Source organism: Enhydra lutris, unplaced genomic scaffold (genome assembly GCF_002288905.1).
Source record: "Enhydra lutris kenyoni isolate GAN:26980312 unplaced genomic scaffold, ASM228890v2 scaffoldscaffold56, whole genome shotgun sequence".
NCBI classification, from domain to species: Eukaryota; Metazoa; Chordata; class Mammalia; order Carnivora; family Mustelidae; genus Enhydra; species Enhydra lutris.
This window is the reverse complement of record NW_019154140.1, coordinates 1,607,257-1,632,887: the sequence shown is the minus strand read 5'-3', so window position 1 is coordinate 1,632,887 and position 25,631 is coordinate 1,607,257. Positions and strand designations below refer to the sequence as shown.

Here is a 25,631-nt window from a genome sequence, read left to right as displayed (position 1 = left end):
TAAATAATGCCAAAATATCAAGGTAAATTTATAACTAATGCAACAGAAAAGTCAGATATGCCATTTTTATAATTTGTAATAATTTATATAAATCCTACTTTTTACACAATATTTATACACTTAAATTTCATTTTTTTGATACTTCTACTGGTTCCCTTCTTCAACCATACCCAATATCAAACAATGTATGGAATTTCAGGTTACAGACAGACCTGGGTTTGAATGCCAGGTTCATCACTTGCTAGGTAGATGATATTATATGCAAAATTTATGACACTGTGAAGACTTCTTTTCCTCATTTACAAAACAGATGTTAATAAAATTCACTGTTTTATAAAGTAGTTGTGAGAATCAAGAGAAGTAATAGACCTGAAAGTACCTAACACAGTGTTTGGTACTTCAATTTTTCTTTCTTTTCCATATTAACTGATATAAATCAGTTATAGTAAAACATTTGAAAATCAATCAGTTCATGAGGTCAACATAAAAATGAAGAAAATAAAATTTTTTTTCTGGATCACATGATTCCCATAATACTGTTTATAGACCTACATAACAAAATAAGATGTAAAAGTTCTAAGCCAACGGACATCTGGGTGTCTCAAAGTGTCTGACTCTTGAGTTCATGATCCTTATGCTCATGATCTCAGGGTCAGGATATCGAGTCCCCATTGAGCATGGACATGGAGCTGCTTAAGATTCTGTCTCCCTCTCCTTCTGTCCCTCCCCCTCTCTTTAAAAAGGGGGGAAAAAAAAAACAACCTAAGCCAAATTAGAAAAATTTGTTCCTTGTGCCTATATAGTAGCTCTGATTACATTCTATTTTATGAGCAAACATTTTCATCAACTGTGTCTTTCACCTCTAATTTTGTCTCCACATCTTCTCTAAAGTCACATCATTAATTCCAAACATACCTCCTCTGGATGACAGTGGCATTAAAAATCTTCACATTAGGGTCGCCTGGGTGGCACAGCTGGTTGAACATCTGACTCTTGGTTTCAGCTGGGGTTGTGATCTCAGGGTCATGACATCAAGCCCCCTATCAGGCTCTGTACTCAACACAGTCTGCCTGGGATTCTCTCTTCCTCTCCCTCTGCCTCCCACTCATTCTCGCTCTCTTTCTCAAATAAAAATAAGTAAATCTTTAAAAGTCTCCACATTATACTACCATTTATAAAGTGCTTTTATATGCACACCTTAAAAAGTATTTTAATTAAATGGAATTCCATGAAGGTAGTTAAGGCAGACTTTATCACCCTAACTTATAAACCAAGAAAAGTGAATGTCTAAAAGCTAGTGATTTGCCCAGTCACTAGTAAATGTTAAGCTGGAACTCATGACAAAGGCCCCTGAACTCCTTCCACAGCTTATTCAATTCACCAAACTACCAGCTGGACATCCATAATATTTACTGAAAGACAGTAACAGTGTATGTACGTAGAGTGTTACCACAGCTTCTGAAGAAGCCTAAATATGTCACTCTAAAGCCCTATCCACACATAATGTTAAAAAGGTAGAAGTAATACCTCATTATTACCTAATAATAGATTAAAAAGTAAAACAAACAAACAAAAAAAAAACAAGGGCGCCTTGGTGGCTCAGTGGGTTAAGCCTCTGCCTTCAGCTCAGGTCATGATCTCAGCGTCCGGGGATCGAGCCCCACATCGGGCTCTCTGCTCAGCAAGAAGCCTGTTTCCCCCTCTCTCCCTACTTATGATCTGTCAAATAAATAATAAAATCTTTTTTTTTAAAGTTAATAACAAACAAAACAAAACAAAAACAGGAGTGCCTAGATGGCCCAGTCCCTTTAGCATATGCCTTCAGCTCAAGTCATGATTACTGGGTCCTAGGATCAAGCCTCACACTGGGTTCCCCACTCAGCTGGGAGCCTGCTTTTTCCCTCTCTCCCTGGCCCGCCTCCCTGCTCACACTCTCTCTTTCAAATAAAATAAAATAAATAAAATCTTTTAAAAAAAGTTAAAAAGACAAAGTAAGTTAGAATAAACAACAACATATGTATGAATATATCAAAGAAAAAAACGTATGCCCCATTTTTTGGTATCTTTTTTTTTTTTTTTTAATATTTTATTTATTTATTTGAGAGACAGAGATCACAAGTAGGCAGAAAGGCAGGCAGAGAGAGAGGAGGAAGCAGGCTCCCCGCCAAGCAAAGACCCTGATGCGGGGCTCGATCCCAGGACCCTGAGATCATGACGTGACCTGAAGGCAAAGGCTTTAACCCACTGAGCCACCTAGGTGCCCCTTTGGTATCTGTTTTGAAGAGAAAGTTAGAGAGTAAAAATAAAACAAACATTGTTAAGTTCTCTCCAGTAAAGATGGAATAAAATCTTCTACAGCTGAAATCTTCCATCCATCTTTCATTAAATCCATACAGCTGAAAAACTCATTTGAAATTAACTTCTAACAGTAAGAAACAAATTCTGAAAAATTATTCCTACATGAGGGCAGCCAGAATGTCTTAAAAGAAAAAGCCCTCCACCAATCAGGAAATCTAGATAAAAGTGTCCCATGGCTGCCATGTAACCCTGGGCAAGGAACACAGCAGGCTGTACTTTCCCAATACTTAAAACGATCATAGATCTAAAACTCTGAAAGTCTGATTCCATTTTAAGACAAAAATGAAAATATCTACTTTTACTGTCAAAAACAGCTAAAATTTTAGAAAGAGGAACCTCTCACACTGTTGGTGAGAATGCAAGCTGGTGCAGTCACTCTGGAAAACAGTATGGAGGTTCCTCAAAAAGTTGAAAATAGAGCTACCCTACAACCTAGCAATTGCACTACTGAGTATTTACCCTAAAGATACAAAAGTAGTGATCCGAAGGGGCATGTGCACCCTAATATTTATAGCAGCAATGTCCACAACAGCCAAACTATGGAAAGAGCCTACATGTCCTTCAAAAGATGAATGAATAAAGATGTGATACACACACGCATGCACATGCATAATGGAATATTATGCAGCCATCAAAAAAACAAAATCTTGCCATTTGCAACAACATGGATGGAAGCTATTATGCTAAGCGAAATAAGTCAATCAGAGAAAGACAATTATCATATGATCTCACTGATACGAGGAATTTGAGAAACAAGACAGAGGACCATAGGGGAAGGGAGAGAAAAATGAAACAAGACGAAATCAGAGAGGGAGACAAACCATAAGATACTCTTAATCTCAGGAAATAAACTGAGGGTTGCTGGAGGGGAGGGGAGCGGGAGGGATGGGGTGGTTGGTTAATGGACATTGGGGTGGGTATGTGCTTCAGTGAGTGCTGTGAATTGTGTAAGACTGATGAACCACAGACTTGTACCCCTGAAACAAGTAACACATTATACCTTAATTTTTTTTTTAAGATTTTATTTATTTATTTGACAGAGAGAGATCACAAGCAGGCAGAGAGGCAGGTAGAGAGAGAGGAGGAAGCAGGCTCCCTGCTGAGCAGAGAGCCCGATGCGGGGCTCGATCCCAGGACCCTGAGATCATGACCTGAGCCGAAAGCAGCGGCTTAACCCACTGAGCCACCCAGGCGCCCCCATTATACCTTAATTTAATTAAAAGAAAAAACAAACACAGGGCTGATAGGGTTATTAAGGGGATTAAATGAGTCATTATCTGTAAAGGTCTTAGAAGAAGGTCTGGAGATTAAGCATCTGCCTTTGACTCAGGCCATGATCTCAGGGTGTTGAGACAGAGTCCAGCGTGGGGCTCCCTGCTCAGCGGGGAGTCTGTTTCTCCCTCTGCCCCTCCCCTCTGCTCGTGCACACTCTCTCTCTCTCTCAAATAAATAAAATCCTAAAAAAAAGAAATTGCTAAAATTCACTATGGTTTCTTCCCACTAACATGTACCACAAAGTCCTAATGTTGTAACTTATATTTACACTATACTTCAGAAGAAATGAGTATTTCATATATCCTAATTTAAACATTCATAGTGAGTTGGATGGGCAACTGTTATGTTTTTTCTTTCATTTCTACCTGACAATAAAAACAAGCCAGTCTCTGAGGGGATAAAGCACCCCTGACATGGTAAGGCAGAACCAAAGTTTTAATCAAGCTTTCCTATTCAAAACCAGCATTCTAGAACCCTCAGACTTCTGCGAAAGCTCTAAAGACACAAGATGTCACAAAGACATCTTTTTTTCTTTTCTGCTTTGAGGCAGTGAAGCAGCTACTCCCTGAATACAGCACAGACTGCCAGGTGACGTCTGTCTCCTCTTGCTGAAAAGCCAAATATACCAAAGACAGAAAAACAGAAAAGTGAAGAAGGAAGAGAATACAAGTAACAACATTTACGGAAAGTCAACCTGAGGTTGGGGAAGAGAACCTCTAACTGCTAAGAGCAGATGGAAAGAGCAAATTAAGGATTAGAATCATGGATCACCTGTTCAACATGTTTTGGGACACTGGAAGGTAGAAATAAGAATGAAATAGTGAGGAGTAGCTATGATCTTCAGAAAATTATTTAAGTTCTGAGACTTTTCTATAAAATGGAGATACAGATCTACTTTTTAAAATTATAAAATAATTACAAACATGGCATATGCTAACACCTGCATCACATCACATAATTACCATTTTCTTCTTTGTGGTAAGAACATTTATGATCTCTTAGCAAATTTTAAGTATACAGTATTATTAACTATAATCACTATGCTGTACATTAGATCTCCAGAACTTACCATCATATAGATGGAAATTGATACTCTCTGACCAACATCTCCTCCCCTTTTCCCTCAACTCCTAGCCCCTACTGACCCTTATCTGTTCCTATGAATTCAGCTTTTTTAGATTCCACATTTTTTTTAAAGATTTTATTTATTTACTTGAGAACAAGAGAAAGCAAGAGCGGGGGAAGAAGGAGAGGGAGAGGCAGGCTCCCTGCTGAGCAAGGAGCCTGACACTGGACTCTAAGATCATGACCTGAGCCAGAGGCAGATGCTTAACCAACTGAGTCACCCAGGTGCCACTTTAAATTCCACATCTAAGTGAAATCATACAGTACTTAGTCTTTCTCTAACTGGCTTACTAGCGTAATAAGGTCCATTTGGCACAAATGCTAGGATGTCCTTTCTCAGAGTTCAATATATTCCACTGTGTATATATACCACATCTTCTGTATTCATTTATCTGTAGAAGGACACAGGTTGTTTTCAGGTCTTGGTTACTATGAATAATGCTGCAATGAACAGCATTTGAGATCCTCTCTTCATTACCTTTGGATATATACCCAAATATGGGATTTCTGGATCATATGACAGTCCTATTTTTACTTTTTTGAGGAATCCCCATGCTGTTTTCCATAGTGGCTACACGAATTTACATTCCTACCAACAGTGCACAAGGGTTCCCTTTCCTCCACACCCTCACTAACATTTGTTACCTCATCTTTTTGACAACAGTCATTCTAACAGCCGTTGAGATGCTATCTCACTATAGTTTTGATTTCTATTTCCCAGATAATTAGTGATATTGAGTACCTTTTTGTATACCTCTTGGCCATTTCTATGTCTTCCTTGAAAAAAATGTCTCTTTAGTTCTATTGCTCAATTTTTAATTGGACTGCTTGATTTTTTTGCTATTGAGTTGTTTAAGTTCTTCATATACTTTAGATAATAACCCCTTATCAGATTCATGATTTGTAAATATTTTCTACCATTCCTTAGGTTGCTTTTTTCATTTTGTTGATTGTTTTCCTTTGCTGTGCAGAAGCTTTTTACTTTAAAGTGATCCCACTTGTTTATTTTTGCTTTTGCTGCCTCCACTTTTGGTGCTGAATCTAAAAAACTCATTGCCAAGACTTGATGCCAGAGAACTGACCACCTATGTTTTCTTCTAGGTCTTCTAATGTTTTAGGTCTCACTTTCAAGTCTTTAATCCACTTGGGAGTTGATTTCATATATGGTGTAAACTAGGGGTCCGGTTTCATTATGTTGTATGTTGCTCAGTTTTCCCAACACTATTTATTGAAAAGACTGCCCTTTTTCCTATTATATACTCTTGGCTCCTGCTCTGTAAATTCATTGACCATATATGCATGGGTTTACTTCTGAGGTCTCTATTCTTTTCCACTGATTGATATGTCTGTTTTTATGCCAATACCATACTGTTGGGATAACTACAGCTTTGTAATATAGTTTGAAATCAAGAAGCATGATGCCTCCATCTTTGCTCTTATTAAAACTGCTTTGGTCATCTGGGGTCTTCTGTGGTTCCATACAAATTTTAGGACGATTTGTTCTAGTTCTGTGAAAAATACCATTGGTTTTTTATAAGAATTGCACAGAATCTATAGATTGCTTTGAGTAGTGTGGACATTTTAAGAATATTAATCTTTCCAATCCCTGAACATGGATTATCTTTCCATTCATTTGTGTCTTCTTCAACTTCTTTCATCAATGTTTTAAAATTTTCAGCATAAAGCTGTTTCACCTCTATGGTTAAATTTACTCCTAAATATTTTCTTTTTCATGCTATTGTAAATGGAAATGTTTTCTTAACTTCACTTTTTGATAGTTTATAATTGCTGTATAGAAACACAACTAACCTTTGCATATTGATTTTGAATCCCACAACTTTACTGAACTTATATATTAATTCTAATAGCTGTTTAGTTGACACTTTTTGGTTTTCAATAGTTAAAAATGTCACACACACACACACAAAAAAGACAGACTTACTTCTCCCTTCCCAATTTGGATGCTTTTTATTTCTTTTCCTTGCCTAATTATTCTGGCCAGGACTTCTGGTTCTATGATGGTTAGAAGTGACAAGAGTAGACCAGCTGTTTTGTTCCTGATCTTTGAGGTAAAGCGTTCAGCTTTTTACCACTAAGTATAATGTTAGCTCTTGGCTTGTGATATCAGACCTTTATTTTGTTGAGGTATATTCCCTCAATACCCAGTCTGTTCAGAGTTTTTAGCATGAATGGATGTGGAATTATGTCAAATGGGGATTTTTTGCATCTATTGAGATGATCATACATTTTTAACCTTCATTTTGTTAATGCAATATATCACACTGATTGATTTGTGGATACCAAACCATCCTTGCATCGCTGGAATAAATCCCATGTGATCATGGTGTATGATGCTTTTAATGTGCTATGGAATTTCATTTAGTAATATTTTATTGCAGATTACCACATCTGTATTCATCAGAGATACTGGCCTATAATATTCTTTCCCTTGTATCAAGGTAATGTTGAGCTCAAAATGAGCCTGGAAGTACTTCCGCCTCTTCTGTTGTGGTTTTTTTGTTTGTTTGTTTTTGGGAGAGTTTCAGAAGAATTAGTACTCCTGAAATATTTGTAGGAATATTTGAGAATTTGAGAAAATTATTTAACTTCTGACATTTTTTTTTTTAAGATTTTATTTATTTATTTGACAGAGGAAGAGATCACAAGTAGGCAGAGAGGCAGGCAGAGAGAGAGGGGAAAGCAGGCTCCCTGCCAAGCAGAGAGCCTGATGTGGGGCTCAATCCCCAGATTCTCAACAAGATCCTAGCTAATACGATCCAACAGTGAATTAAAAAGATTATCCACCATGACCAGGTGGGATTTATCCATGGGATGTAAGGGTGGTTCAACATTTGCAAATCAATGTGATAGAACAAATCAATAAGAGAAGAGAGAAGAACCGCATGGTCTTCTCAATTGACGCAGAAAAAGCATTTGACAAATATAGCGTCTGTTCCTGATTAAACCAATTCAAAGTATAAGGATAGAGGGAACATTCCTCAACTTCATAAAATCTATCTATGGAAAACCCACAGTGAATATCATCCTTAATGGGGAGAAGCTGACAGCCTTCCCTTTGAGATCAGGAACATGACAAGGATCCACTCTCACCACTGTTGTTCAACATAGTGCTAGAAGTCCTAGCAACAGCAACCGGAGAACAAAAAGAAATAAAAGGTATTCAAATTGTCAAAGAAGAAGTCAAACTCTCTCTCTTCGCAGATGATATGATACTTTATATGGAAAACCCAAAAGATTCCACCCCCAAACTACTGGAACTTATACAGCAATTCAGTAATGTGGCAGGATACAAAAATCAATGTACACCAACAATGAAAATATAGAAAGGGAAATTAGAGAATTGATTCCATTTACTATAGCACCAAGAACCGTAAGATACCTGGGAATAAACCTAACTGAAGAGGTAAAGGATCTGTACTTGAGGAACTACGGAACACTCATGAAAGAAATTGAAGAAGACACAAAAAGATGGAAGACCATTCCATGCTCATGGATCAGAAGACTAAACACTGTTAAAATGTCTATACTGTCCAGAGCAATCTATACTTTCAATGCCATCCTGATCAAAATTCCACCGGCATTTTTCAAAGAGCTGGAACAAACAAACATAAAATTTGTATGGAACCAGAAGAGACCCCGAATTGCTAAGGAAATGTTGAAAAAGGAGGAAAAAAAATACTGGGGGCATCACGTTGCCTGATTTCAAGCTTTACTACAAAGCTGTGATCACCAAGAGAGCATGGTACTGGCACAAAAACAGGCACATAGACCAGTGGAACAGAGTAGAAAGCCCCGATACGGACCCTCAACTCTATGGTCAAATAATCTTCAACAAAGCAGGAAAAAATATACAGTGGAAAAAAGACAGTTTCTTCAATAAATGGTGCTGGGAAAATTGTGGACAGCTATGTGTAGAAGAATGAAACTCGACAATTCTCTTACACCATACTCAAAGATAAACTCGAAATGGATAAAAGACCTCAACATAAGGCAGGAATCTATCAAAATCCTAGAGGAGAACATAGGCAGTAACCTCTTCGACATCAGCCACAGCAACTTCTTTCAAGGTATGTCTCCAAAGACAAAGGAAACAAAAGTGAAAATGAACTTTTGGGACTTCATCAAGATCAAAAGCTTCTGCACAGCAAAAGAAACAGTCAACAAAACAAAGAGGCAACCCACAGAATGGGAGAAGATATTCGCAAATCACGCTACAGACAAAGGGCTGATATCCAAGATCTATAAAGAACTACTCAAACTCAACACACACAAAACAGATAATCACATTCAAAAAATGGGCAGAAGACATGAATAGACACTTCTGCAAAGAAGACATACAAATGGCTAACAGACACATGAAAAAATGTTCATCATCATTAGCTATCAGGGAGATTCAAATCAAAACCACACTGAGATACCACCTTACACCAGTTAGAATGGCCAAAATTAATAAGATAGTAAACAACGAGTGTTGGAGAGGATGTGGAGAAAGGGGAACCTTCTTACACTGTTGGTGGGAATGCAAGTTGGTGCAGCCACCTTGGAAAACAGTGTGGAGATTCCTCAAAAAATTAAAAATAGAGCTACCCTATGACCCTGCAATTCCAATACTGGGTACTTACCCCAAAGATACAGAATCTTTGGGGTACAGATACACCTGTACCCCAATCTTCATAGCAGCAATGGCCACAGTTGCCAAACTGTGGAAAGAACCAAGATGCCCTTTGCCCTTCGATGGATGAATAGATAAAGAAGATATGGTCCATTATACAAAGGAGTATTATGCCTCCATCAGAAAGGATGAATACCCAACTTATGTATCAACATAAACAGGACTAGAAGAGATTACGGTGAGTGAAATAAGTCAAACAGAGAGAGTCAATTATCATATGGTCGCACTTACTTGTGGCGCATAAGGAATAACTCGGAGGACATTGGGAGATGGAGAGGAGAAGTGAGTTGGGGGAAATTGGAGGGGGAGACAAACCATGAGAGACTGTGGACTCTGAGAAACAAACTGAGGGTTTTGGAGGGGAGGGGGTGGGAGGTTGGATGAAGCTGCTGGTGGGTATTATGGAGGGCACGTATTGCATGCAACACTGGGTATGGTGCATAAACAATGAATTCTGGAACACTGAAAAAAATTAAATTTTAAAAAATTTTTATTTATTTATTTGACAAAGAGAGAGATCACAAGTAGGCAGAGAGAGGGGGAAAGTAGGCTCCCTGCTGAGCAGAGAGCCTGATGCGGGGCTTGATCCTAGGACCCAGAGATCATGACCTGAGCCGAAGGCAGAGGCCTAACCCACTGAGCCACCCAGGCACCCCTGAACATTTTCTATAAAGTGGAGATATATATACTTAATTATACTAGAGGATTTCTGTATGAATAAGAGAAAAAAATATTTAATATAGTAACTAGAATCAGGTAGTTATACAATAAATATTAGGTCTCTGACTATACACACCCCTCCCAAAATAAAAGCACAGTCTATCAAATATGCCCCATGTGAATATTCATTCCCACCTTGTTATGGTCAAAATGAGCAATGACTGAAGTTAAATATTAATTTTAGCATACCGTGTGGAGAAAACAATATGAGAAAACTGTTCATTTTTCTGGTAGCTACTTTCAAGTTGTGGTTACTTAAGATTCAAGTTTTGGGTTTTTTTAATTATTTTATTTTCCTGTATCTCTACAGTGGACCCATGAACAACACAGGTTTGAACTCTGTAGGTCCACTTATATGTGGATTTTTTACTGTTCATTACTATAAATGCATTTCTCTTATGACTTTTAAGATTTTATTTATTTATTTGAGAGAGAGAGGGAAAAGGGAGAGCACAAGCAGGGAAAGCAGCAAAGGGGGAGGGAGCAGGCTCCCCACTGAGCAGGGAGCTGGATGTGGGCCTCAATCCCAGAACCCTGGGAATATGACCTGAGCTGAAGGCTCATGCTTAACCTACTTAACTACCCAGGTGCCCCGCTCTTACGATTTTTGTAACATTTTCTTTTTCCTAGCTAACTTTACTGCAAGAATATAGTGTATAATATACATAGCATACAAAATATGTTACTTGATATAATCAGTCAGGATTCCAGTTGACAGCAGGCTATAAGTAGTTAAGGGGAGCCAAAATTTATGTATGAATTTTTGACTGCACAGGAGGTCTGTACTCCCAACCCCTATGTTGTTCAAGGGTCAACAGCACTTTTTTCTTTTTATTACTATTTTATTTTTTTGGTCATTTTTGTACTTTAAGTTCAATTAACATATTAATGTTAATTGTTTTGTATTTTTTAGTATTTAATTTTAGTATATATACTAAATTTAGTATATATATATATATACTAATATATATATTAGTATATAATAATTTTAGTAATAATAGTTATATATATTATATATGTAAATATATATAAATATATATATTTATATAAATATATATGTATTTTTAGTATTTAATTTTAGTATATATACTAAATTTAGTATATATATATAATAATATATATATTAGTATATAATAATTTTAGTAATTAATAGTAATGTACTATTAGTTTCAGATGTAGAGGTCAGTGATTCAACAGTCTTATATAATACGCAGTGCTCATTACATCACAAGGCCTCCTTAATGTCCAACAACTTAATGTCCAATCCCCCCACCCTCCTTCCCTCCAGAAACCCTCAGTTTGCATCCTATGATTAAGAGTTTTTTTTTCCCCCTCTCTGATTTTGTATTGTTTTATTTTTTCCTCTCTTCCCCTATGATCCTCTGCCTTGTTTATTAAATACCACATATCAGTGAGATTATATAATTGTCTTTCTCTGATTGACTTATTTCGCTTATCATAATACCTTCTAGTTCCATCCAAGACATTGCAAATGGCAAGATTTCAATTTTTTGATTTCTGAGTAGTATTTCATTTTATACACACACACACACACACACACACACACACACATACCACATCTTCTTTATCCATTTAATCTGTAGATGGACATCCGGGCTCTTTCCATAGTTTGGCTATTGTGGAAATTGCTGCTGTAAACATTGGGGTGCATGTGCCCCTTTGGATTGATACATTTGTATCATTGGGTTACATACCTAGTAATATGACTGCTGCATCATAGGGTAGCTTTATTTTCAACTTTTTGAGGAACCTCCATACTGTTTTCCAAGAGGGTTCCCCTTTCTCCATATCCTCACCAACACCTGTAGTTTCCTAACTTGTTAATTTTAGCCATCCTGGGGTTCCTGGGTGGCTCAGGGGCTTAAGCCTCTGCCTTCAGCTCAGGTCATGATCTCAGGGTCCTAGGATCGAGCCCCACATCAGGCTCTCTGCTCGGCGGGGAGCCTGCTTCTCCCTCCCTCTCTGCCTGCCTCTCTGCCTACCTGTCATCTGTCAAATAAATATTTTTTTAAAAAATTTTAGCCATCCTTACTGGTGTGTGGTGAGATTCTTAGGTATCTTAAGCATCTTACTCATTGTGGTTTTGATTTGCATTTCCCTGATGATGAGTGATGCTGAGCAGTTTTTCATGTGACTGTTGGCCGTTTGTATGTCTTCTTTGGAGAAATGTCTGTGTTTTCTGCCGATCTCCTGATTGAATTATTTGTTCTTGGGGTGTTGAGTTTGATAAGTTCTTTATAGATTTTGGATACTAGTCCATTAACTGATAAGACATTGGCAAAGATCGTTCTGCATTCTGTCGGCTGTCTTTTGGTTTTGTCAACTGTTTCCTTTGCTATACAAAAGCTTTTTATCTTGATGAAGTCACAATAGTTCATTTTTGCCTTTCTTTCCCTTGCCTTTGGAGACATATCTAGCAAGAAGTTGCTGCAGCTGAGGTCACAGAGAGTGCTGCCTGTGTTCTCCTCTAGGATTTGGATGGATTCTTGTATCACATTTAGGTCTTTCATCCATTTTGAGTCTATTTTGTGTATGGTATAAGAAAATGGTCCAGTTTCATTTTTTCATGCATGTGGCTGTCCAATTTTCCTAACACCATTTGTTGAAGAGACTATGTTTTTTCCATTGAATATTCTTCCCTGCTTTGTCGAAGATTAGTTAACCACAGAATTGAAGGTCCATTTCTGGGCTATTTTGTTCCATCGATCTATGTGTCTGTTTTTATGCCAGTACCATACTGTCTTGATGATTACAGCTGTGTAATACAGCTTGACGTCTTGAATTGTGATGCCACCAGCTTTGGTTTTCTTTTTCAATATTCTTTGGCTAATCGGGGTCGTTTCTGGTTCCATACAAATTTTAGGATTATTTGTTCCAGTTCTGTGAAAAAAGCTGATGGTATTTTGATAGGGATTGTATTGCATGTATAAGTTGCTCTACGTAGCAAAAACATTTTAAAAGTATTTGTTCTTCTAATCCATAAGCATGGAAGGTTTTTCCATTTCTTTGTGTCTTCCTCAATTTCTTTGATGAGTATTCCATAATTTTCTGAGTACAGATCCTTTGCCTCTGTGGTTAGGTTTATTCTTAAGTACCTTACAGTTTTTGGTACAATTGTAAGTGGGATTGACTCCTTAATTTCTCTTTCTTCTGTCTCATTTTTAGTGTATAGAAATGCAACTGATTTCTTTGCTTTGACTTTATAGCTTGCCACTTTGCTGAATTCCCAAATGAGTTCTAGCAATTTTTTGGTGGAGTCTTTTGGGTTTTCCATATATAGTATCAAGTCATCTGCAAAGAGTGGGAGTTTGACTTCTTCTATGCTGATTCGAATGTCTTTTATTTCTGTTTGTGTCTGATTGCTGAGGTTACGACTTCTAGTACTATGCTGAGCAGCAGTGTTAATAGTGGGCATCCCTGCCATGTTCCTGACCTTAGGGGAAAAGCTCTCAGTTTTTCCCCATTGAGAATGATACTCACTGTGGGCTTTTCGTATATGGCTTTTATGATATTGAGTTATATATCCCTATATAACTATATAACTAACTATATAACTATATATAACTATATATAACTATATATAACTATATATATATATATATATATCCCTACCTTGTGAAGAGTTTTAATCAAGAAAGCCACCAAGCCTGGGTGGCTCAGTGGGTTAAGCCACTGCCTTCGGCTCAGGTCATGATCTCTCGGTCCTGGGATCGACCGCACTGGGTTCTCTGCTCAGTGGGGAGCCTGCTTCCCTTTCTCTCCCTCTGCCTGCCTCTCTGCCTACTTGTGATCTCTACCTGTCAAATAAATAAATAAATAAAATCTTAAAAAAAAAAAAAGAAAGGAAGCTGTACTTTGTCAAATGTTTTTTCTGCATATACTGAAAGGATCATATGGTTCTTGTCCTTTCTTTTATTTATGCAGTGTATCACACTAATAGATATGCGGATGTTGAACCACCCTTGTAGTCCAGGGGGAAAAAAAAAACACGTGGTGTAGTGAATAATCCTTTTTTTTTTTTTCATGGTAAAGACTGCTTTATTGGTGGCAGTTAATATAAGTCAATAAATATTGATCCCCAAATAACTCATTTATTTACAGTTACTGGTCCATAGAGAGCTGAACGAAACTGACCCAACTGCCTGCTGAGATGATAAACTGAAGTCAATCCTGCTTCTTGGGAAATGAAGCCATAGCTAGCTGATATATGGCATACGCTGTTCCACCAACTGTAAGCATCATAGTAGCTCTATACAGGAGGGAATCAGCTACTCCACCCTTTAGATGCACTGGAATTCCATTATCCTCCTGAAACAGCTTTTGTTTCTCTGGAACTTTATTTTCAAACTGCCTGCGTGAAGCAGTACTTATGGTCCTCTGGGCAATCTGAAGAAGAGCCAGCAGATTCCGCAGCATCTTGGCTCAGTTAATACCCACCAACCGCGACAACCGACCACCAAGAACGAAACTCCCCACACCAGAACCGGAACTCGTGAATAATCCTTTTAATATACTGCTGGATCCTACTGGCTAGTGTCTTTGTGAGAACTTTTATATCCATGCTCATCAGGGATAATGATCTGTAATTCTTTTGGGTGGGGTCTTGGTCTGGTTTTGGAACCAAGGTAATGCTGGCCTGCCTCATGGAAGGAGTGTGAAAGTTTGCCTTCCATGTCTATTTTTTGAAATTGCTTCAGAAGAATAGGTATTAATTCTTTTTTTAAATGATTGGTAGAATTCTCCTGGGAAGCCATCTGGCCCTGGACTCTTGTTTGTTGGGAGATTTCTGTTTACTGACTCAATTTCCTTACTGGTTATGGGTCTCTTCAGGTTTTGTCTTCTATTTCTTTCTGTTTCTGTTTTGATGGCTTATATATCTCCAAGAATGCACCCATTTCTTCCAGACTGCCTTATTTGCTGATATAAACTTGCTCACAATATGCTCTTAAAACAGCGTTTCTTTGGTGTCGCTTGCGATCTCTCCTCCTTTATTTGGGTCCTTCCTCTTTTCTTTTTGATATGGCTGGCCAGGGGTTTATCAATCTTATCAATTCTTTCAAAGAACCAGCTCCTAGTTTCATTGATCTGTTCTACTATTGTTTTTGTTTCTATTTCATTGATTTCTGCTCTGAAGTTTACTATTTCTCTTCTCCTGCTGGGTTTAGGCTTTATTTGCTGTTCTTTCTCCAGTTCCTTTAAGAGTAAGGTTAGGTTGTATATTTGAGCCCTATGTTGTTTCTTGAGAAAGGCTTGTATTGGTATATGCTTCCCTTTTAGGACTGCCTTTGCTGCATCCCAAAGGTTTTGAATAATTGTGTTTTCATTTTCATTTGTTTCCATGAATTTAAGTCCTTAATTTCCTGGTGGACCCATTCATTCTTTAGTAGGATGCTCTTTAGCCTCCATGTATTTGACTTCTTTCCAAATTTCCACTTGTGGTTGAGTTCAAGTTTCAAAGCACTGTGGTCCAAAAATATGCAGGGAATGATCCCAAGCTTTTGGTATCAGTTGAGACCTGGTTTGTGACCCAAGACGTGATCTATGGAGAATGTTCTATGTGCACTTGAGAAGAATGTGTATTCCGCTGCTTTGGGATGGAATGTTCTGAATGTATCTGTGAAGTCCATCTGGTCCAGTGTGCCATTCAGTCTTTGTTTCCTTGTTGATCTTCTGCTTAGATGATCTGTCTATTGCTGTGAGTGGGGTGTTTAAGTCCCATACTATTATTGTATTATTGTTGATGTGTTTCTTTAATTTTGTTATTAACTGGTTTATATAACTGGTTGCTCCCATGTTAGGAGCATAAATACTTAAAACTGTTAGATCTTTTTGGATAGACCCTTTAATTATGATATAGCGTCCTTCCTCATCTCTTATTATAGTCTTTGGTTTAAAATCTAATTTGTCTGATATAAGGACTGCAACCCTAGCTTTCTTTTCATGTCCATTAGCATGATAAGTGGTTTTCTACCCCCTCACATTCAATCTGGAGGTATTTTGGGGTCTAAAATGAGTCTCCTTCAGAAAGTATTATCAATGGGTCTTGCTTTTTTTAATCTAATCTCCATACCCTGTGTCTTTTGATAGGGGCATTAACCCACTTACATTCAGAGTAACTATTGAAAGATTTGAATTTAGTACCATTGTACTACCATTAAAGTCACTGTTTCTGTAAACTTTCTCTATTCCTTCCTGGTCTCTATTACTTTTGAGCTCTCTCTTCACTTAAAGGATCTCTTAATATTTCCTGCAGGGCTGGTTTAGTGATCAGAAATTCTTTTAGTTTCTGTTTTTCCTGAAGCTTTTAAAAATCTCTCCTCCTGTTCTGAATGACGTCTGAGCTGGATAAAGTACTCTTGGGTAGTTATTTTTCTCATTTAGCATCCTAAATATATCATGCCAGTCTTTTCTGGCCTGCCAATTCTCTGTGGATATGTCTTCTGCCAGAGTAATGTTTCCACCCTTGTAGGTTACAGATGTCTTGCCCCGAGCTGCTTTCAGGATTATCTCTTTGACTCATAGCTATGCAAGCTTCACTACTATATGTTGGTGTGTTAATCTATTTTTATTGATTTTTGAGGGGAGTTCTCCGTGCCTCCTAGACTTGAATGCCTGTTTCCTTCCCCAGATTAGGGAAGTTCTCCACTACAATATGTACCAATATAACTTCTGCCCCTGTCTCTCTCTTTCCTTTTCTTCTGGGATCCCAATTATTCTAATATTATTTTGCATTATGATACCACTTATCACTCAAATTCTTCCCTCATGATCCAGTAGTTGTTTATCTCAGTTATTTTTCTCAGCTTCCTATTCTTCATCATTTTATCTTCTATATCACTAATTCTCTCTTCTGTCTCATTTATCCTTGCACTTAGAGCCTCCACTTTTTATTGCATCTCATTAATAAGCTTTTTTAGTGCAACCTGATTAGATTTTAGGTCTTTTATTTCTCTAGAAAGGGAGTCTCTAGTGTTCTCTATGTTCTACTCAAGCCCAGCTAGTGTCTTTTTATAGTTATTATTCTGAACTCTAGTTCTGACATCTTACTTATATCCACACTGTTTAGGTCATTGGAATTTCAGTACTGCCTCTTGTTCTCTTTTTTGAGGTGAGTTTTTTTGGTCTTATCATTCTTGCCGAAAAGAAAAGATGAACAAGAGAACAAAATACTAAAATGGCAACAACAGCCCCAGAGAAATATACTAAACAAAATCAGAAGAGACCCAAAACTGGGGGGAAAAAAAGAAAGAGAGAAAGAGAGAGATAATTAGACAAGTGAACAGAACAGAGCAATATACTGGATCCTGTGTGTATTTTTGCTTGCTTCATAGAAAACTAGATCCCTTGGGGCTCCTGGGTGGCTCGATTGGTTAAGCCACTGCCTTTGGCTCAGGTCACAATCCCAGGGTCCTGGAATCAAGCCCTGAGCAGGCAGCTTGCTTCTCCTTCTTCTCTGTGCTCTCTCTCTCTCTCTCTCTCTCAAATAAATAAATGCTTAAGAAAGAAAGAAAGAAAAAGACAGACTAGATCTCAAAATTGTAACAGAAGAAAAACTTACCTACATACAAAAGTAAATACAATGAAAGAATAGAATGTAACTGTACAAATTAAAATTAAAAGACAAAAAACAAAAAAAAGAAAAAAGGAGGAATATAAACAGGTGAACAGAACAGAGCAATACACTATATCCTAGGTGTATTGTGGTCTGTTTGTTAGAAGAAAGTACAACAAATATGTTGTAAAAAAAAAAAAAAAAAGTGCAAAAACACAAATATGTTGTTAAAAAAAAGTGTAAAAAAAAGTGCAAATATGCACTAAACCAAAATTGTAAAGAAAAACTTATATATAATACATTGAAAGGATAGAATTTTATTGTAAAGATGAAAATTTAAAAAGATTTTAGCAAAAAAAAAAGAAGGAAAAGAAGGAGAGAAGAAAGGAGAGAATATGATCAGACAAGTGAAAGGAACAGAGCAATACACTAGATTCTGCATGTATTTTGGTCTGTTAGAAGAAACTGCGTCCCAAAACTGTAAAGAAAAAAACTTATGTATATACAAAAATAAAATCAAAGAAAATGATAGAATGTAACTGTAAAAATGAAAATTAAAAAAGATTTTTTAAAAAGCTGATAAAATAGGAAATTGACTGAAAAAGGAAAGAGGAAAAAAATATATAAATTAAAAGACTAAGGAACCAGGGGGAAAAAACCATTAATTCTATATACTATTTTCCCCTAGTGCTGGAGTTTTGCAGTTTTGCAAGTTCAGTAAAGTTGGTCTTAGCGGCATGTTCTTGCTGATCTTCTGGGGGTGGGGCCTTTTGCCCTGATTCTCAGGTGTCTTTGGCCGGAGTGGAACTGCAACCACTCTTGCCAGGGGGCAGACTAAGTAAGCAGCTCTGGATTGTTCAACCTGGCTTTTGTTCCCTGAACGCTTTATGTGTAGCTTTAGAGGATGAGAATGAAAATGGCAGCCCCCCAATCTCCAGCCCCAGAGCCAAAAGCTTGAGGCCCCACTCCTCAGTGAGCCTTCAGGGGAAAGCAATCAATCACTCCTGTCTCCCTGGACTCCGTACTCACCCAGACTGTGACCTAGCAGGCACGCGACCCCGTTTCTCAGGCACACAACCCAGTTTTAAGTCTCCAAACCCTGCAGACTCCTGCAGTGTGCACCTGAGTCACTCCTCTCAAGGGAGGAAGAAGTTTCTCGCCGGTTCTGCCACTTGCTGGGCACCTGCTCAGAGAGCAGTCACCTGACTGTGCCACAGTTCACAGTTTATGGCAACTCCAACCTGAAAGCCCACTCCTGGTTTGGCAGATTGTAGCTAGCTTCCTCACTCTGACGCCTGGGGGCTCTGCCACACTCAGTCACCCTCAGTCTTATTATGACCCTGGGGATCCTGAAACCACACTGTCCCACCTAGGACTTTGAACTGCTTCACCACCTGAGTGTTTTTCAGGCAGGGACATCTCTCACTGGAGCAGACTTCTAAAAGTTTTGATTTTGATGTCCACTACTCGATCACTTTCCAATGCCAGCTTATGGAGCTTCCTCCCCACCGTGGTTTATCTTCCCATACATCACCTCGGAGTCACTTCTCTGCACCTCCTACCTTGCAGAAAGTGGTCACTTTTCTATTCATAGAGTTATAGCTATTCTTTTCTTAGAACTCTGGCTGACCTTGCAAGAGTTCAGAATGATTTGATAGCTATATAGCTGAATTCCTGGGACCTGACAAAACTAAGGTCTCCTACTCTTCTACCATCTTGGACTCCTCCCGCAGTTTTGTTTTCTTTAAAGATTTACTTACTTGAGAAAGAAGAGAGAGAGAACAAGAACATGAGTTGGGGGAGGGGCAGGGAGAGAATCTTCAAGCAGACTCCCTGCTGAGCACAGAGCCCTATTCGGGGCTCGATCCCTTGACCCATGAGATCATGACCTAAGCCAAAACCAAGAGTCAGACGCTTTACTGACTGAGCCACCCAGGCACCCCATGATTTAAGTTTTTAAATGAAGCAAGTTACCTTCATTTGGTTTGACAGTAAAGAATAACATTATTTGTACCTCACGGTGCATCTCCTTTACTTTGTGATTCCTCTTTAAATTGATTTTAAAGATATAACAAACCTTTGATGAAGGAACTGCTGAAGAACTTGAGGGTGAAGTGTCTCTTGATGTTTTCAAAGACTGAACAGGTCTCTCTTTACCTATACAAGAAAATATAAAATGCAATTTTCTAGCTCATTTGTTTTCAGTTTAGAGGGATTCTGCAAATAAATAAATGAGGAGGGTATCATACACTTATTTTAGTACTGAAGTCTTCATCACTAAAGTAAATCCTTTAGTATCTAAATCTACCTATGTTTCTCAGAGGCAATGTACCATAAAAAATTCCAAGTAACCTAGAACCAATGGACATCGTATGTGCCATTCTAGGCCACATAAATGCCAATTACCAAACACAGAACCACTGAGACCTCAAGAACGGGAAAAGACTAAAATCATAAATGCTGCATCCTCCTTCCTAAAAGCTAACTTTTAACTTATCACAATAAATTTTCAAAAGTAGTTATTATATAAATACCACAAAGAAAACTAGCTAATTAAACAATAGCTCAAAGCAAGGGGCATGTAGGAAATCTAGCAGATATTCCTGAAATACTTAGTCTAAAAAATAAAAATAAAAACTAGAAAACTATAATTAGAGTGCTAACCTAATGCCTGGTATGAGTAAGTACCCAAATATTTGTTAAATGGTTAAAAGTAAGTCTGTGTGAGATAGTCACTAACCCTTATCTTTAGTCACTACAGACACTAATGCAGTGCTATACGCATACCACTGTTACAGAAACTTAAGCCAAAGATTAGATTTAAATACTACTTTAGTAAGTTCAACACAGAAAATTGTTTTAGTTAAATATAATCATAAAAATAACTGAGTAGTTACTGATAGAAAAACATTTCATTAAATTATCTGTATGTGTCAAATATAAATCCTCTACTCTTAATTGCTTAAAAAAAACTAACAAAATTAAATTACAGAGAAAAGGAGAAGGTGGCACCAAGTTTGGATTGACATAGAAGCTGGTCAACACTAGCCAGTGGGTTATGGCCAAGAAAGCAGTCAAGGGCAAAAGCAGACATAAAACACCTTGAAACTGAAGCAAAGCCAGCTTCTGTCAAAAAGCCTCTGAAGCTCTTCCTGCTGTGGTCAAGATTGCTAGCAAAAGCCTAGAGCCTCAAGGCTTCTGACCATGTAGGGCAATAGTGAGTATCAGCTCTATCAAATGGCCTGCAGACCTGGAAAGCCTTTCTACAGATGCTCCTCTCACCTCTTCAGGGAGATCAGGCAACGCATGTAGATGCTTTCCATTATCACCAAGTGGGAAAGCACCACTGGCACACAGTAAGGGGAGGCTAGGGATGTTGCTCAAACCCCCTATAAATGCACATGACAGCTTCCCAAAACAAAGAATTATCTAACCTCAATTGTCAATAGTACCAAGGTTGCTCTGGGCACAATATTCTACCTCTGAAACTCCAACAGTCTCATAAAAAGACATAACCTTCAAGTCTTTTAACTTGCATCATTAAGAGGCTTTCACAGTAAGTAAGTTTAAAAGTTCTTGGTAGACCTTAAAAATCAAAAGTAAGATACCAAGCAATACTACATCCCAAAATGACTAAGAACATGGTTTATTTAGTTATTCCTACAGTATCTGTTACATATGGCAAATTCCACATCATATTGTGACAGTGTCAGTCTATTCCACTCCAACAAAAGCTCCTAGAAGTGCAAGTATCATAGCTTATTTCTGAATATCCAGAGCCTACCCTGCTCAAGTCCTTTAAGAAAAGAATAAGTACTCAAAAATTAGGTGAAAAGATAAATTATTTTTCTACCTTTAGGATACAGGGACCTCCCCATTCTATTCAGATAAGCAATTCCTTAAAAAAAAAAAAAAGTGAGGAGCTCAACCAATCAGCACACTGAACTATGCTAATTAAAGGCATAATTACAGGCTCAATCGCAACACATAGCAGCTAGACACAGAATAAGCAGCTGTTAATCTCTTACTTAGCAAAATCTGACACAAACACATCAGCACTACAGGTATGTCAAGTATAGTGCACCAAATGTAGTTTTAGAATCTTTCCCAATTTTAGCTGCATAAGGGCTAAATCAAGCAGATTCCTCAGTGTGCAGAAGCAAAGGACTACTGAAGGGTAGAGCAGGTAGTATATCATATATCCACATATATTCATATATACCTGTTGCATGAAGGGCAGGGACAGGCAAGAAGCAAAGGATAAAGAAAAAGGACGCTACAGATGGCAGCAGAAAGAGCACAGAGAAGGTAAAAAGAAATCGCCTGATCCTACTGTTGTCCAGGCCCGACAATGATTTGTTTGTTCTACAAATCTCAATCTCCTTTGAGGTGGCTATTCCTGACCAGACAAGCAACTCACAATCCTAATACCTGGATCTACTACTATTAAACTCTGGTTCCAACTAAAGACTAATGGAGCAGGTACACACTTTTCCCATTTCTGTAATCTCTATCAATTCAAGTCCCCCACCCCTTCACAATCCCAAATCAAAATCTAGCTCAAAACTCACCTCTTTCTGGATTTCCTTCATTCTGCCGTTTGTAGGAGGCACCAGCACGGATGGACTCTAGGGAAAGGTGGGCAAGAAGGAATTAACACCATCACCTCTGTGCCCAGGAGTGACAAGAGAAGAACCCAGAAGTAGGATTGATAAGAACATGAACTTCTGAGCATTTGCTGGTGACCCTAAACTCTTTCCTACCCTGCCTTCAAATCAGGATGCCTGAGCAACCACCACTCAAGAGTAATCACAGAACAGGAGAAAATTTTGTTTCTAAGATTAGAAGCTAATTGGGTCCAACAACAACGAAGTGTTAAGATTAGGCTAACCATAGACAACAGGAGCAGAAAGGAATGAGAAAAGGATCATATAAGACACCAAAAGTTGAAGGTAAGGATCAGGTCTTACTCATCACTTTAAGCACCTATTCTAATCTTCATGAAGTCAGCAAAGGATTGGTTCAAGAATCATACATGCGCGGGCGCACACAGACGCACGCGCGCACACGCACACACACACACACACACACACACACAATCAAGAAAGAAAGATGAATCATCACTAGAAATCAAAAGGAATACTGGTAAAATTTTCATGGTATACCATCTGTTCCCTAGGCTTGCAGTAGCTATCTGCAAGGAGTCATTCTGACTTGCTCTCAAAAGTAACCCTTTACTAAATCTTGCTTTGTTTAAAAAATCTTGCTACTTTTTATATAAACTCTCTCATATATGGATTTTCTTTATAAACAAATCCACAACTACTGTCTTGCTAGAATCTCTAATTGTCCCATATTTACAATCTTGTAAAGATTTTGTTAGCTTCCTTACCTGTAAACTCTTAGTGACACATGTGTACTTAACTCTTTAAGTAGTTTAATTAAATATACTAATAGATATCTTTCCAATAAGAACACTCCTTAACACTTCAAATTTTCCTATAGAGATCCCAAATTGCCAATTCTACTTTTTTCCCCCTGAGGACTGTTTTGGCACTATTAGCAACCACCCTGCATTAAAAAAATATTTCAAGAAAAAAATATATTTCAAGAAATATGCAAATATTACCGTCCTTGTTCTGTAAGAATGTTGTTAAAGATGTAATAACCTTCTCCCCTGGGTCACTGATCTCTCTGTTATCAAGACAATTTTTGTTTCTCCTGAGCAGAGCTGACCTGTTTTTATCTATTACTAAACACTTCTCTTTGTTTTAGCCAAATCCTTATTCATCTCAACAACAGTTCAGAGCCTTCACATTGGCATTTATTCTTTTACTTTCACGTATCTTTCACAAAAAAATTCCTTACCCATTTACTTACTCCTGGTTTACCACATGTTTATTTTGTAACTTGTCTCCCATTCTTTGTAGATCAAGAAATGAGAACACTGGTATTTCCCAAGAGTGTCTGGAATCAGGATGGCTCATATTAGTTGATGAGAGTGACTTGCCCGCATCTCTTCCAAACTCCAAGTCACTCCACATCAGTAACCTGAGATCAGTCATTACGGTAGTATTCACTCCATGGCAAATGCCAGAAATCATGTGTTGTTCTCCTAAAGAGTTAGTTTACCAGCGCACTACTGGTACTGTTTATTGATTTCAATACCAAATTTCAGAGATATTGCAGGAATTACTACACTTAAGTACAGATTCCTACCCATAAAAAACAGGGCTAAGCTATTTAATAATATCTTAATGGACCAATAAAACCACCCAGCTGAACCCAGCTCAAATTGCAGATTCCTAAATAAGTGTTTATATTAACCCTCTAAGTTTTAGGGGTTTTTATTTTTTAACACACACGAGATAATGGAAACAATCCCACCATACTTAAACTCTTCATCTTAGAGTTTCCAATGATCTGATTATATTAAAAACTAATTAATGATCTGTTTATATTAAAATGAATTGAAACTATCCTCCATTATAGCATTTTAATGATTTAAAAACAAGTTTTTCTTGGGGCACATGGCTGGCTTAGTTAGCAGAGCATACAACTCTTGATCTTGGGGTCATGAGTTCAATCCCCACACTGGGCATAGATTATTTTTTAAAAATAAAAAAGTTTTCTTAACATTCTGCCATTTGGTTTTCATGCCTTTGTACTTCGTTTGTCCTCCTCCATGTTTTTTTTTTTTTTTAAGATTTTATTTATTTATTTGACAGAGAGAGAGATCACAAGTAGGCAGAGAGAGAGAGAGAGAGAGAGAGAGAAGCAGGCTCCCCTCTGAGCAAAGAGCCCGACGGGGGGCTCGATCCCAGGACACTGAGATCACGACCTGAGCCGAAGGCAGCGGCTTAATCCACTGAGCCACCCAGGCGCCCCCCTCCTCCATGTTCTTAACTATACCTTTCTCTTTCCTCTTTGTTGGTTATTGTTGCCTAAGTTTTACTCCTAACCTTGTTTTTATCCTCACTTGCGATTCTTACATGGCTCCAACCAACATTATGAATACAAATGTCTCTTAAATCCACTTCTTTCATTCATACCTTTATACTTTTAACTAGTAGGGTGCTACTCCTTAGCTATTGAGACATTACTTTAAACTCACCCCATACGTGCTCTTACGAAGCAGACAGTAACTCCCTGCTTGACAGCAGGGCCAAAGGGCTCAACACCGTTGCTGTAACACGTTAAAAAAAATGAACTTCATATTAGACTGAAAGAGAGAAACCAGGAAAGGAAAGTTCTGATAGCGGCAGTACTAAAACTGAAATCCAAGTCAACATACTAGTGAGTACAAGAATAAATGGGGAAGAAGAAGATGAAAAGGAACATTGGTCCCATAGATCAGGTAAAAAGTTCTTCCCATTGAGGCGGTATCAAAGCTGGAGAAGCAGTTTAATATTCAAGAACATTTGGAAGTATTATAAGAATTTAACAGTATTTAGTGACTCTTTGATTAGAATTGCTGATACCAATATCAACAATATTTGATGACTCTCTGAATAGAGTAAAATTTCAGAAATATACCTTCTTCCTGAAAATATGGTTTTCCTGAGGAAGTAATGATGAAAAGAACTAGACTAATCCAAGCCTATCAAGTGTTATAATGGTTGATAACCCATGTAAGAACAAAGGACACTACCAGAAAAAAATATTAAAATCATCATCAGAGAAGAGTGAGTTAGGGACAATTCTTGGTACAGTGCCTAACATACAGGGACAAAACAGACACCTCTGAATGAAAGCCTATGAGTAAACAAACTTCACAGCACAGGTAAGACATCAGGTCTCCTTTGATAGCTGAAGCTTTGGAAGAGAAATTAAGATATGAACAAATGAAGATGTGGTGGCTACAGAGATGCTAAGGAAAGAATTTAT

At 37.8% G+C, this 25,631-nt stretch overlaps 1 protein-coding gene and 1 pseudogene across 8 annotated transcripts in view; both read right to left on the bottom strand.

The window, feature by feature from the left end:
- Nucleotides 1-25,631, bottom strand: part of LOC111157922 (periphilin 1) — a 155,913-nt gene that overhangs the window by 68,358 nt on the left and 61,924 nt on the right. For 5 of the 7 annotated variants that reach the window (XM_022519663.1, XM_022519658.1, XM_022519661.1 and 2 more), the window contains 2 exons: nt 22,316-22,372; nt 19,822-19,901 (listed from right to left, as the gene is read on the bottom strand). In XM_022519663.1, the coding sequence (XP_022375371.1) occupies nt 19,822-19,901; nt 22,316-22,372 (137 nt within the window). The remainder of the gene's footprint in view (nt 1-19,821; nt 19,902-22,315; nt 22,373-25,631) is intronic. The other 2 variants (XM_022519662.1, XM_022519666.1) reach the window with 1 other exon arrangement.
- LOC111157923 lies at nt 14,208-14,677 on the bottom strand (annotated as a pseudogene). The gene has a single exon (XR_002641324.1). The product of XR_002641324.1 is annotated as a cytochrome c oxidase subunit 7A2, mitochondrial pseudogene (transcript).